The sequence below is a fragment of the Brachionichthys hirsutus genome, chromosome 2, assembly GCF_040956055.1.
Source record: "Brachionichthys hirsutus isolate HB-005 chromosome 2, CSIRO-AGI_Bhir_v1, whole genome shotgun sequence".
Taxonomy (NCBI): domain Eukaryota; kingdom Metazoa; phylum Chordata; class Actinopteri; order Lophiiformes; family Brachionichthyidae; genus Brachionichthys; species Brachionichthys hirsutus.
Genome location: NC_090898.1, coordinates 15,782,824 through 15,798,018, shown reverse-complemented (window position 1 = coordinate 15,798,018; position 15,195 = coordinate 15,782,824). Strand labels below are relative to the sequence as shown.

General features: G+C 44.6%; 1 protein-coding gene across 1 annotated transcript; it reads left to right on the top strand.

Annotated features, from left to right (window-relative positions):
- The first annotated feature begins 7,832 nt into the window (after positions 1 to 7,832).
- On the top strand, positions 7,833 to 14,861 carry LOC137898887 (uromodulin-like). Its single transcript, XM_068742945.1, has 13 exons — positions 7,833 to 7,843; positions 9,160 to 9,295; positions 9,525 to 9,672; positions 9,805 to 9,886; positions 10,150 to 10,212; positions 10,445 to 10,641; positions 10,740 to 10,859; positions 11,206 to 11,399; positions 11,748 to 11,899; positions 12,016 to 12,261; positions 12,879 to 13,032; positions 13,519 to 13,611; positions 13,951 to 14,861. Exons 1-12 carry the CDS (start codon positions 7,833 to 7,835, stop codon positions 13,609 to 13,611), a joined length of 1,596 nt encoding a protein of 531 aa, XP_068599046.1. The 3' UTR covers positions 13,951 to 14,861.
- The last annotated feature ends 334 nt before the right edge of the window (positions 14,862 to 15,195 follow it).

Sequence of the window (15,195 nt, the reverse complement as noted above, 5' to 3'; positions counted from 1 at the left end):
CTAAGCAGCAGCCTGACTATAACAAATGTAACTAACTATTAAAGCTTAAAGGTTTTGGCTAAAAAGATGAACTAATATCCACAATTTCCTCAGAAAGCGCAGATCTGGTTGTCATGACAGCAGAGGAGAAAACCCCGCCCACTAGCAGCAGAGCGAGCTTTGCTCGTTTTGCTATGTGCGCACCTCCCTCCCTCTGTCCGACGCTCAGAAGCGTCCGTGCGGAAACTCGCCCAGAACTTTAGTTTCGGGGCGGAGCGCTTTGATCGCTCCTAATAAATTTAATGAGGAGAAAATGAATAAAACTGAAACGTTACGCAATTGGACCGAACCAAAAACGCAGAACCGAAACGGTTCAATACAATACGTGAAGCCTCAGAACTGAATCCATTCCGTAGAGCTTCATCCAGCCTGTCTGTCTGACATATTACAAGTTACTTGGTGGATGGAAGCATCAAAGAATGCGTCTGTTTCTAAGAGTCGATCTCTCTGTTGTGATTCTGAAGCTCGTCTTCTTCAATGACTGCAAGACTGTGAAGTCTTTTCTGGCTCGTTTGATGCAGCCAGGAATGCAACCGACACAGTGCAACCGACGCAGGGCAACCGATGCAGGGCAACCGATGCAGGGCAACCGACGCAGGGCAACTGACGCAGTGCAACCGACGCAGTGCAACCGACGCAGTGCACTAAAGGACCTTTCACATGAGCAGCTGCTTACGGGAACTGTTAGGGCAACTTGGGTAGAACCTTCAGAGAGGGAAACATGTCTGAATCAAGGAGGTTGTGCACAGACAATATATCTTTGGGAGAACATCCAGCCTCTGTTTTCTGGCCACCAGAACCTCCTCTGTTTTCAGGCTGGAGTTCATTCAATTGTGATCCACTCAAGAAGTTCTCACATTCAGGCCTGCATGCTGGATGCCTTTTAGTAGCTCTGCATCTACTGCAGAATCTGAACTCAAGCTATCATCCTATCCACACAAGGGAAAAGTAACTCTCTCTTCACTGTGTCTGAGTTCTATTCAGTGCGTGAACCTGCAGGTTCCTCCAGGTTCTACGGGTCTGTGCCCCTGATTCAGGGAGAATGTGGGCGTGGCACAGGGCTGTGGTTCTCTCATAGCTCCATGGCTAATGCGTCTGTGCGTTTCCCTTAAGTGTGTCAAACACTAACTAAATGTTACTACCAGCAGTGATAAACGTACTTTGTTGAAAAACTTTATTTTATCCATTCTTCATCCATCCGTTCATGTTCTTCTCCTAAAGCTCTTCTCTTATGTTCTGTGTGGTTCAAACACGCTGCAGGGACCGACGTCCTACAAGTAGCGCGGCCACAGGGAAAACGTGGACTGGAGTTTCAGTGATGTGGGCATTCTCTATAGGAACAGGTGGAACGGGTTCTCTACCTTACGTCATGAAGTGAGGGGTAACTGATTCATGATCAGATTTAAGTAAATAATGACAGGTTACATGTTTTTAAACATATATTCTGGCGGCTTTAATAGAATATGTCGGCATTTTTTGGTCACTGAACAAAAAAACAAAAAAAAGAATTTTTTTTTTTATAAAACAACCCAAAATTATTTAGGGGGGCTTAAGAATATTTTAGGGGGGCTTCAATAGGCCTAACGACGCCCACTGGCAATACCCTCGCCTCCCCTTCGGCGAGGGTAACAATTGAAAGGAGAGTGTTTAAGGTCAAACGAGGCCATCAGGAACAAAATGGTTCTGTTATTGCCCAACGCCGTCCTCCAGCAGAAACCCAGCTTGAAGTCAGAGCAGTCACACGGTCATTAATCTGTCAAAGGTATCTGTTGGCTGTCACTCAACATTGTTCAGGCAGTGACTGTAGATTCCTGAACTCGCAAAGGAACACCATGTGCCTAACATCCAGGTACAGCTGCAGTATGACCGGTTTGTAGGTTGGAATGAACCCAGACTGAAGATACAAAGAGAACACACCCTAACCTGTTCATGAAAACACTCCGGTCGTCATGACGATAGATTCACCCAGAAAGCAGAGTGAGATCTAACTTGTTGTCCTCCGCATTATAGGTTGCGGGGGGGTGGGAGGGGCCCATATGGTTCCTGCTTGTCCCGGGCCCCAGCAAGTCTGTTGACGACCCTGTTTACATGTATCGTTCATATTTTGAAGCAGGTTGGACTCACATTATCCGCTTGCGTAAGGAATGGTCCACACACTGCAGTCCTTGCACTCACTGTCTCTGTCTTGCTATCGCTTCGCAATACATCTTGTTTCTCTCTCTCTCTCTCTCTCTCAACCCAGCCGGTCAGACAGATGACCATCCACCATGAGCCTAGGTTCTGTCCAAGGTTTCTGCCTGTTAAAGGGAAGTTTTTCCTTGCCTCCGTTGCCAGAGTGCTTGCTCTTGTGGGTCAAGTTGGGTTCTGTCTTTCCCTGATAATCCTGTAAAGTGCCTTGAGATGACTTTCTGTTGTGATCTGGCGCTGTATAAATTAAACTGAATTGAATTGAATTGAATTCGAATGTCTTTTTGAGACCACGCGGCCCCGAGCTGTTTCTCCTTGGAACAATGACAAACCTGGCTGGGGTAGTCCGTGGAGTTATCTTGCTAACGGACGGACGGACATGTGAGGATTGTGAGTTTGTGAAGCAAGACACCCCAGAATGCGGTGCAGGAGAACAATGGCGCATGTAAAGATGTTGTCTGTATCTATGTTAGCTAGCTGCTTCATTTGTCTTGGCTATCAGCACATCCTCAGTGACTGCTGGATCATCCAGGTAAGCCTTGAGCTGATACTTTAAATTGTCACTCATCAGTCCAGTTCCCACAGCCTGCAGAAACTTCCTCTGCACCTCATTCCAAGACACACTGAGTCATTTTTGAAGTGTGCAACAGACAGACTGAAAAAAGTTATTAAACCTAATAATTAAATGAATTTTCACTCATGATGATTCCCATCATTTTTGTCTTTCAGGCACTAATTCATGGGAAACTCAGTCTGGACAGTGATGCTCCTGAAGTAAGGAGGGCAAGGACTGCCACAGCGGATGCTACAGTGGGGTGCAGCGGCACATGACTAATCCAGATCTGAAGACCCGCTGGCTTACTGGCTGAACCATCAACATGTGTACCCTCATCTGTTCATCTTTATGTTTAAATAGAACATATTAAATGTTAGTGTGGGTGGGCATGGGCATCAAAGAATGTTCAAACCCTAAACCTAACCCTAACCCTAACTCATCTTCAAATAATTGCCTTCACAAAAGCTTCATTGTCCTGTCACTGCGAGAAACGACACAAAACTATGTTTGACGTCTTTAGAAGCTGTTTATGACGCACCTGTCAGGTATTCGTCTGAACTTTGTTAGCGTGAGAGCAGCTCTGGTATGAATAGTTTCTGTTTTGCCGTTAACCCAGACTGAAGCTACAAAGAGAACACATCCTAACCTGTTTATGAAAAGACTCCGATCGTCATGACGATAGATTCACCCTAAAAACAGGTCAAAAGCTCATTTGTTGTCCTCCGTATTAAAAACAACACACCGAACTGAATGAAGTTGACAACAGAACCAAACAAGAGACAATCAGAGATTGCAGACCCTCGCCTCCAATAGACGATTCGATCTTGTGAGACAGTAAACAGGGCTTCCGGATCAAAGGGGCCAAATCTGCGCTAGCATGCTGCTCCGGAATGGGAAAAGATACAACTACAACTGTAACAAACTAGAATGAACTATGAGTGTGCACACCAAATTTGGTGGACTCCTGAAAAATGCCGATTTTAGAAAAAAAATTAGCTCTCAGATCCGGATTGGGATCCGGATCCGGCCGAAATTAGTCATGGTCATAGACCTTTATTTAAGGAGTACTTATGTGTGATTTTTTTTTCAGATCCATACCGCCATATGTTTTGAAGAAATTTAGAAAAATGTCAAAAAGTGCCCTATCTCGCAATGTTAAAGAATCCTTTAAAAAATTCTAGAATCTGGATCCAGATCCGGATCAACGCCATTCTCGGGGAGGACCGACCCACGGACAGAACTTTGCTTGTGTAAAAAATTGGGTTACTAGTTTTTGAGTTATGCACGTGGACAGACAAACAGACAAACAGACCCAATTGCAATACCCTCGCCTCCCCTTCGGCGAGGGTAACAATTGAAAGGAGAGTGTTTAAGGTCAAACGAGGCCATCAGGACAAAATGGTTCTGTTATTGCCCAACGCCGTCCTCCAGCAGAAACCCAGCTTGAAGTCAGAGCAGTCACATGGTCATTAATCTGTCAAAGGTATCTGTTGGCTGTCACTCAACATTGTTCAGGCAGTGACTGTAGATTCCTGAACTCGCAAAGGAACACCATGTGCCTAACATCCAGGTGCAGCTGCAGTATGACCGGTTTGTAGGTTGGAATGAACCCAGACTGAAGATACAAAGAGAACACACCCTAACCTGTTCATGAAAACACTCCGGTCGTCATGACGATAGATTCACCCAGAAAGCAGAGTGAGATCTAACTTGTTGTCCTCTGCATTATAGGTTGCGGGGGGTGGGAGGGGCCCATATGGTTCCTGCTTGTCCCGGGCCCCAGCAAGTCTGTTGACGACCCTGTTTACATGTATCGTTCATATTTTGAAGCAGGTTGGACTCACATTATCCGCTTGCGTAAGGAATGGTCCACACACTGCAGTCCTTGCACTCACTGTCTCTGTCTTGCTATCGCTTCGCAATACATCTTGTTTCTCTCTCTCTCTCTCTCTCTCAACCCAGCCGGTCAGACAGATGAAACACTCTGCCCTCTGGAATAAATAAAGTAATCACATTCTTGAACCTTGAAAGACGACCCCCTGACATGTTTATAACAGGACACCAACTGACCCAGCATTAGATTCACCTGCTGTTTATTAACTACCTGGTCGGAGTCACTTCCTCTGAAGAGGGTGGAGTCAACATTTTTGACTCCACCCTCCACACATTCTGACATCCTGTCAAGAACAGCATAAAAACACAGAGCGAGAGAGAGAGGACAACATTCCCCATGCAGGGAGAGAGAAAGAGGCAAATCAATCCATTACCTGAATACTTTCCAGACCTTCATCTTCGTCATCCTCCTTTCAGAGGGTAAGACAACTTGCAGCCTCCTCATCTGTCTCTTCATCTCTATACATTTGAAACTGATTTTTACATCTTTAAATAGAAAAAATAAAAACAAGAACATATTTCTGTTAAATTAAAATAGATCAAGTGAAACCAACAGGGTGAAGCTCAGAGGGTTTTGAATCACATGAAGAATCAGTCACTGTGTTGTCTTAGCTCAGCGAGGTGCAGACAACATCAGATGGAGAACATCTGCATAAGCAGTAACAGCCATTATATTTAATGATCGATTATCTTTGTATTAATTACAGTAAGAAGTAGTAAAATACAGATAAATCATCAAACACAAAATTCTGGAGCTGGTTTGGTTCTGTCAGAGGTCAAAAATGGGCCAAATAAGAGCAGGTCTGTCTCTGCTTTACCTGGAAAGTGTCTTGAGATAACCTTTTGTTATGAATTGTTGCTATAAAAATAAAACTAAATTGAACTGAAATGTCAAATCTATCAAAATAATTTGAAATAATATGGAAACTAAAGTGATTAACAGATTATAGAAATTCTATCAGACACATTTAATGAGTCTATTAATAATTAACTGCTTCTGTTCATTTCATGAATTGAAAGCGAAGTCTAATATTTATTCTTTCATTTATCTTCTTGAAGACGAGATGATCGTAATCAGAATTGTAATCGTGTTTCCCACTGCGACTCCGTGCTGCCCGTCTAACATTGTATTTATTATTAATTATTAATCATTCGTTCATTCACCACTGTGAGCCGACCTCGGGGTTACTGATATGAATGTGGTCATTTTTAAAATCTTTTTTCACCAATCCTTCACTGAAAACAGTACAAAGACGACATATTGAGAGCTGGTCTTTATTTTAACTAATCAGGAAATACTGTCACATTTTCAATGGAGCTTCCTGTCAATCAAATATGTTGTTCTGTAAGTCTTTCAGCTCTGACTCCAGCTGATTGGTCACAGCCAGCATGCTCCGCCTCCTGCTCATCCTGTCCCTTCTTGGGCTGGTAACAGGTATGCACACACATCAATCATGTTGAACCTCTGCCCTCGAGCAGTGTTGAAGAGCGCATGTCAAACCCACGTCAGCAACAAATGACTGAACATTGCTGATAGTCGGCCATTTTCCTGATGTCTGCCTGAAACAAACTCTGTTTAATTAAAACCCTTCATGAATTCAAAATGTGAATGTGCAGTATTTTCTGTTTGTAAAACGGCTAAGAGATTCCAGTTCTGACCTTTTTCATGTCTCCGTTTACTGCAGGTCGGCGCACCCCTGTGGACATATCATCATGTCCTATCAACTATTTTGGAAGAGAATACAACGCTGCTTTTGTAAGTGGAAAACTTCAGGACTTTGTTTATAATGTATATTTTTTGTCATTTTGGACTCCAGTCTCTCCTTGAATAACAAACAGTCTGTACACAAACTACGGGAATGTTAAATGTACAACAAGGACACATCCTCCATGTCTAAATGGTGCGTTTTCACTGACATCACACAGCTAAGGTTTACTGATGCTTCAATAATGCAGAATCAGGTCTCCTGATGTTCTTATTATAATGAAGTCCAGGTCACAGTTCAGTCACATGTCTGAGGTGCAGCTGGTCAGTTGAGAGGCTGGTCTGGGAGGGGTTAGGGCAGGGGTGGGCAAACTTTTTGACTCGCGGGCCACAATAGGTTCTAAAATTTGACAGAGGGGCCGGACCAAGAACAGATGGATGGAGTATTTGTGTGAGCTAATATAAATGACACATGAAAGCTATTGCATTAAAGGATTTGGCCTTTTACAGGTAGCATTACAGGGAAAAGGTCAAATGAATGAGGTTTAATTATAGTACAATTTTATTTAATGTAATATAATTTGGACAAGTTTGGCGGGCCGGATTAAAAAGACCAACGGGCCGGATATGGCCCCCGGGCCTGGGTTTGCCCATGCCTGGGTTAGGGTGAGGGAGGGGTGGAGGCTGGTCTGGGAGGGGCTAGGGTGAGGGAGGGGTGGAGGCTGGTCTGGGAGGGGTTAGGGTGAGGGAGGGGTGGAGGCTGGTCTGGGTGGGTTAGGGTGAGGGAGGAGTGGAGGCTGGTCTGGGAGGGGTTAGGGTGAGGGAGGGGTGGAGGCTGGTCTGGGAGGGGTTAGGGTGAGGGAGGGGTGGAGGCTGGTCTGGGTGGGTTAGGGTGAGGGAGGGGTGGGGGCTGGTCTGGGAGGGGCTAGGTTTTAACTGGATTTATGCTGCTGTGGCTCAAACAGAGGGAAACCTGAACAATGTGTCACCATGGTGAAATAACAGGTCCGTGTTCTACCATGAGGATGAAGTGCTGCTGATTCTCTGACTGAAACTTCTGCTACTCTGTGTTCGGCTTGTTGGGTCTGAGTTGATGCCAGCATGGACTCTACCCCAGCCTTTATATACAACATTCAATAACACCTAACATGCCATTGTTTGAGACTCAGAGAGTTTAAATATGATGACCAGCAGCCTTTTTAAAAAGTCATTGTTTATAACTTGCTGCACCTCTTTGTCTTTCACAGCTGGCGCCCTTCCCCCGTGTGAACATCTGTTTTGATGGCGACACCGACCCTTATTTTGAAGAGTGTTTTTCTGTTACTGGTTTCTCTTTTACTTTCACGAACGTAGACTTGCAACCAACCGAACAGACTATATCTGAATACAGGACTGGACTGCCAAACATCATGGATGATGTTGAATGCTTGAACATATTCTCTGCGGTTGTAGATGGACAACCTGTGAGTATATTCAGTCTCTTAACAAGAAAACTATAAAATCAACAGTTTAACAACAAAATAAAATCACATCTGGCCACAAACAGAGTTTTTTTTTACTCTTGATGTTTTCTGGATGTTAACTCTTTCCAGGTTGACCTCACTCTTGCTAAAATGGGCTCAAGATCAGCTGTGTCAGTAAATATTCCAGACATGAGTACACATGTGAGTAATATACAAAATATGCATCTGTGTATGTGTGTATATGTTTTTATTTATTTATCTGAATTCTGAATCACTTGTATTTGTTGTTTTCTAGAGACTATCATTTTCATTTTCTGGAGAAGACTTGTTTGAAACGTTCACTGGTGGAGTCAGACACTTTGAAGAAATTAGCAGATGTGTTTTTGCTGGTCAGTAAATCTACTGAGTCCACAGATCATCTCCAGATCCATCAATCTCAGTTGTTGCTTTTGTTCATGTTAAACTTTTATCCTGTGTGAGCTAAAAAGTGAACTGTGACTTTTTAATCTGGAGTAATCTTCCCTCCTTTTTAAAGGTCGAGCCTTTTTACCTGGTGAAGCCATTTCTGGACCGGACCTAACAACTTGCGTAACGATAATCTGTAATGATGATGTTGAACAGGAAATGTTATCATGTGATAATCAGCAGATCTGCGATAACGGCAGGTAAATATGTGTCCTTCTCGTTAAGAAGACAAGCTGTCTGTGTTGATGTCCAAACTGATGAACACTCTTTAAACTTAAAGTTTATTCAGGAATCTTCACGAAGAGCAAAAATCTGCTTTGTAGGTTCTTCAATAGAAAACTTTTAAAGAAAAACAGCAAAATCATATCATATCATATTGTTTCAGAATGAGCTCATAACAGTGAGATTTGTAGACAATGAGAACATCAGAATTCAAATGAAACTCCAAACCTGAGACAGACTTTAGAAATCAGCGTCGTCTCATCGGTCGGCTGCAGAAAAGGATTTGGTTTGAGGGAGGAGTTTGTTCCAGATCGGTCCTCATGGGTCAGATCGGTTCTCCTCTGCTGCAGTGGAGACTCGGTGTTCAGAACATGGTGTCATTTATAAAGGTAATCCTGAGGGCTACACCTGCTGATAAATCCCACAAAGCTCCCGTCACCAGCATTTACCTGGGGTGATGCTGCAGGAGGCTTCATGACACCAGTGAGACACGCAGCAATGAGAGCCAGAGTCCTGGGAACACTACAACTAATACTAGTCCTTCCTGCTGTTTGTTTGAGAGCCCCCTGGTGGACACATCTGTCAGCTGCAGTTCATGATGATGTTTCTGTGTCTGTCCCCTTCATCAGTTGCGTTTCTCCTGGCCTTTGCAATGTGATCGGACCTGCTGTCATTGACTTCTCCGGCAATCCTGATTCTGTTGAGGACCGGTGTACGTACACTCTGCTGTCAGCTACCAACGTAACAATGAATGGGAAATTCAAGGTGCGCCGACGTGATGATACGTCATTTTTGGACGAATTGATCCTGATGCTCACTGATCAGAATGAGACTATTCATCTCTTGGGGGATGGGAGAGTTCTGGTAAGCTCCTGCCACAGTCATGTGATCCATCCTCGTCTGTCCTCTCAGCGACGCTGGAAGCAGAAACGTCAGCAGATGTGGTTTTGATGTCTGAATCGGTGTTTCCTTCTGTCTCTCTGCTGTAATGCAGAGCGGCGGCTCAGAGCTAGACTCCACAAATGAACCTCCGGGTGTGATGATCTCACAGAGTCCTGAGGGTGTCAGCGTTAACATCACGGCTGATGGATCCACCATTGAACTTTTTTATAATGGTCAATATGCTGAGATCTTCCACACAGGTACAGACAGTAAAATCCACGAGTCATCACTCAGTCATGATAAAATAAGCCTTTGATCCTCTCTGGTATTGAGAATGTTCACTTTGAACGTTGACACGGATCCGACTCACACTTTGTTGTTAACGTCTAAAGGAGGTTCTGCAGCGATGGCGTCTGGTCTCTGTCAAGATTCCACTTCTCTCGGCGCCTCAAGGATTGAGTCGGCTTCCGATGCGTAAGACTTCACCCTTTCACCCATTGATACTATTGATTGTAACGTTTAGTCCTTGAACTTAAACCCAATGACATCATCTGCAGCGTCAACATGAATATTAACTCTTCGTCCCACAACAATCAACATTTCCTCCTCTTCAGTGTTCTTTGATCCTCTTGTGAAGTTCCCCATCTTTTGACTTGTAATAATGTCGCTGTGTTTACGGGCAGAAGTCCGAGCAGGCTGATAGTCCTGACCTTGTGTTGTGTGCCCCCCCCCCCCAGCTGCACGGACATGACAAGTCAAGCTCCTGACGATACCATCGACTGCCCTGCTGTGAAAAGCGAGTAAGTAGATGAAGAATCAGGTCTGTGCTCATTTGCATGTTTAATATAACGTGAGAACAAATGGAAGATCAACGCTCCTGAACTCAATACTTTCATTTGGGGAACTGACTTTGTGTGAACATAAATCTGTGCTGAGAAGTTTCCTCAGCTGTTCCAGACGGAGGCTGATTCCCAGTTGTAGAAGACAAGAGCTGCGTTCATTCCTCTTTCCCTCTATTCCTCTGTGGAACAGCTGTTCCATGTTAGGCAACTCCACCTTATTCCCCTGTGGCTCGATCGACCCGGCACCTTATGAAACCCTGTGCGAAGAAACTTTGTGCAAATATCCTCAACTGGATGGTTTCATCTGTCCGTTCCATGAGGCCTATGCCAGAGCCTGCATCCGGAATGGTCACGCACTGGGAGACTGGAGGTCAGCGATCAGCTGCGGTGAGACCCCCCCCCCTAAACACCTCTGTTTTAGAGCAGTGTAATTTTTAGGAGTCCTTTACCTTGATGCTCTAACATTCTGTCTCCCCGTCTTTCAGATGTCCATGATGTCTTCTGTCCAGGTGAGGCCTGTGTTCATATGGAGTTCTGTGGGGACACAGCCTCTGGTGAGAGACGCTGCAGATGCCGGGCCTCAGTCCCCAGACCAGATGGTTTCGGTACGACAGCTTCTAGTCCTGGTCCTCAGAGGCTGGACGCTTTTCTCAGCCGAGCTGCTGCTGATCTTAGTCGGACGGTTGAATTCGTGTCACCGGCAGCACATTCTAGAACGTCTCTCTGTCAAGGTTTCTGTTCCCCTTGTGTCTCCCTGAGGGTGAAGTTATTACTCCATAAGAACAGGTCCTTTCGTTTCCACTTCCACAGCAGCTTTTAGTGAAAGTGAGCAGTAATGTGAGGAGAGCAGGGCCGGCCAGATGTGTGCTGTGAACATCTGTAGAGTCTCCTCTGCAACACGCTCGGTCGTACATGCAGCGTTTTAACTCCTCTGTTCTGCTTGATGTTCAGCCTTTGATCCAGTGTGTGACAACAGCACAAACTCAGCCTCCGTTACTGTGATCGGTTGCCTCCTGACGGAACAGGGCTTTGACTTCAGAGCTCTGCATCTCAACGATCCCACCTGCACTGGTCAGGTGGACGAGGCCACCAACTGGGTGACGTTCACCCATGATGAAGGCGACCGCTGTGGATCCGTATCCACGGTGGGGGTTCTCCTCCGTGTCCTTTCTGTCATTGGACAGTTCTTTTCTCAGTGTCTCTTTCTATTGGTTCATTTGGAATCTTGCTCCAGTTTGGGTTTCAGCTTCCTCCTCCTTGGTTTCTCAGCTAATCTCCAGTCGTCCGCCGGTTCGCTGGGCCGACAGGCTCTGCTTCCAGCATCGCTGCCTTGTTGCTTTGGTGTGTTTGAGGTTTCTTGTTTCGGGGTCTAAAGCGGCGCCGTCACTTTGGTCGTCCCTCCACCTGTGATACGCCCGACAACATTCTGACATCTTATTGTGTGCGCTGAGAGGAAACAACAACTTAACGTCTGAATCCCTGTCACCTCGTAGATCGATGAGGACCTCAACTTGGTTGTCACAAACAACATCAGTGACTCCGACAGCTCTGCAATCATCACTACAGAAGATGAACTCAGCATTGAGTTCTCCTGCTTCTTTGCTGATCCAGAGATCCAGACATCCGGTTTCACAGTCTTGGACAAGTGAGGGTTAAAGTTTGTCTAAATTTGTGTTGTGAAAATTATTCATGGGAAGGTGAGAAGTATAAGGAAATGTGTGTGTGTGTGTGTGTGTGTGTGTGTGTGTGTGTTCTCTACAGCTCTGTTGTTGTGACCCTCACATCTGGAGAATGGATCTACACTTTGAGCATGGAGTCCTTCTCTGATTCAGACTTCCTGAATCCTCTGGGACGAAATGCCAACGTCAGTCTGAATGATGAGATCTTTGTGAAGATCTACACTTCTGGGCTGGACGGTGCTTGGGTTGCTGTGTTCACCGAGTCCTGCTGGGCAACCAGTGACCCGTCTCCCGATGTGACTCCAAGAGTCGACCTGATCACAGACGGGTGAGAGGAATCATCAGCGGCCAGAGGTCAAAAGGTCACATAGAAGTAGACTTGTGTAAAATAGGACTTGGCTCAAAGTCGAGCATCAATTCAATTAAATCTGAACAAATAAAAGCTCTAAAATGAACTCATTGTCTAAAAGGAAAACGTTGTTCTTTAACTCATTGGCTGCCGTTGATTTTCAGCGGTGGTGGGCTGGGGGGGGGGGGGGGGGGGGAGGGGGCAGTCTGGTATAGCTGCTCTTTAAATATCTTAATTCTTAATTTTACGCTTGTGTCGTCACGTACTGATCACCTGTAGGGGGCAGCAGTGCTGTATTTGGGTGAGATCAGCATATATTATATTATGAGAAGAAGACGGGAGGAGACGAGAGACAAAGTGGAAATATGAAGGGAAATTCATATTTAATCAAGACTCGATATATTACAAAATAAAAACCTCCCTTTAATGAGGGAAAAAGCAAACGTAACAAAAAAAGATGGTAACATGTATAAAGTACAAAAAGAAGAGTGCTTCAGTAAAGCAGCCACGTGTTTGCATGTTGCATGTATGTTTATCATCATGCATGATTCTGCTCTGTTTGCTCTAGCGTCATCTGTTTGTGTTTTTGTGGGCAGCTGTGGCTCAACTGAGGACGTTCCGGTGAACATGACAGGAAATGGAAACGGAACCTCCAACTCCTTCTCCTATAGATTTTTCCAGTTCACGGGTCACCCTGGTAGCGTCTACCTGCACTGCCAAGTCAGACTGTGTATCCAAGAATGCGTCCCGGTACGCCTCAAAACACACACTCGGTTATTCACGGCTGAGGACACACCTTTCTCTCAGTTCTCATTTAATTTAGATGAAATGATAAATTGTCTCATGAGAATGCCGCTAGAATAGTTTACAGATTGTCCGTCTGATGCTGGACTTCCAGCTCTTCTAGTTGTGACACGTTTGATTCTTTCTGAATCACATCTGGAACACTTCAGAATCAAATTTAAATCATCGAGACACGCTTCATGACTTTTCACCTGTGGGTGGCGCAAAAACAACAACAGGAGACATTAAGTCCAACACTGAAATGCTGCCAGACAGAAGTAGTCGATCAGAATGCCTCTATGTCACCGTCTGAAAATGGAACATTGACCCAAGAGAACTTTCTGTTCAGGGTTCCATTATGGATCGTGTTGACGATCAAAGAGAAGGACGTTGACGCAGGAGCAGCTTCTGGTCTTCCGAGGCCTTGACTTCGTCTCCGTCTGTCTCTTCCAGGTTTGTCATGGTTGGGGTCGTAGACGCAGTTCTAACATGATGAAGTTCTTACCTGAGAGCCCACCCGTCATCTCCATGGTCTGGACTCCATAGGTGAGTTTTCTGCTGACGGGTGATCTCTGACGTCACCCAGAACACAATCCAGTCCAGCATCCCGCGTCTGTTGTAGGTCAGCGGTAGGAAGGTAGATACCGCCCCCTGGCGGCGGAACTCAGTGATGATCATGATTTCAGATTCTTTCAGATCAGTTGAGGGAGACTTGAAGAATGTTTGAAAGAAGGAACTATGACACGAGAAAGCTGTAATGATCAAATGTTGAAATGTGGGCGTGGCAGTGAGCAGAAAAGTGTTTCTATTTTCATCTGGAGGACAAACAGGATCCAGCTGTGGACTAAAGACGGCAGTAACACTTTGGTCTGGTTGTCTCGGCAGGTCGTGAACACGCTGAACCGGATTGATTGACAGGCCGTCCACCCTCACAACGATTCCTGACCTTTGAGTTGTCCAATCCAAGACTTGGTGTTAAGCCTTTTATTGATTCTGGGGTGTGTCTCTCCTGCTAATGACAATAATCAGATATTATTCGGGGTTTCTAATGATTATCTTGATTCATTCTGTGTGCACATTGGAGGTATTCAGACTGGTGTTTGGGGGACTTCTATCTGGAAATCACTACTTAGACATCATAGTGGACTTCACTGTGTAACTTTCCAGTCCTGTGTATTGATTAGTCTGATAGGGATTGCAGTTTAGTCAGACTTCTGAGAGGCTCTCTCTGGATAGGCTCACTGTATTGATGAGGTAAACCAGAAGTCTGCGTGGAGCTGCAGGCAGAGAAAGTAGGGAACATTTGGAGCCATGAAATGCCCCCTCCTGAAAAACACCAACCTTCAGGAAAGTGATCAATTTGTAAATCTTGTTATTGAGAAGCTAATCACGGTGAGATCAATATTTCATTTCATTCAGTAGTTCATGTGGAGAAGTTAACTGATGTAAAACGGTCCTTTCACCTTAATTAATGGGTCGACCTCTTTAAAAACGTAAAAACACTGACCCTGCTCTCAGACTCAGAGCGACTGGCAGCGTTTCTAATTCAAGCTGCAAATTAGGACAAAAACCTCAATTAAATCTGATTCATGTGTGTGGAAACGTTAAAAATGGTTAAAAACATTATCATATTCTGAGTCACAGACAGAGAGAGCCTTTGAAATGAATGTCAGTTGGTTCAAAAATCAAATGCCTTTATCATATCTCAGTATTTATGAGTTATGCTCTCTTTCTTTCTTTATGTTACTCGTAGCGTGTGAAGCAAAACAAAGACAAAAAAAACGAATAAAATGGATGTGGGGAAAAAAAATTCATCTCTCGTGCCTTTTTTGTCAAATGTCCATTTTTAGGACATTAAACTTCTGCCTCCCACAAAAACAACTACAGAGGAGGAGACAATCAAATTAGCAGAACAATAATTTATGATGGTCTTATTGGCAGGATCACAGATTGTTAAAGTTAGTATGAAGAACAATCAACTACTGATCCTGATGCCACAAAAACATCAGTGTCCTGGAGGCTGCATTTAGTGTGCAGACATGGCAACCCCTCCCACCCTTAATTGAACACAAAATGTGAACGTTATTTCCATTTGTGATCATTTTCAGTCACATTGACCAAAAACAAATT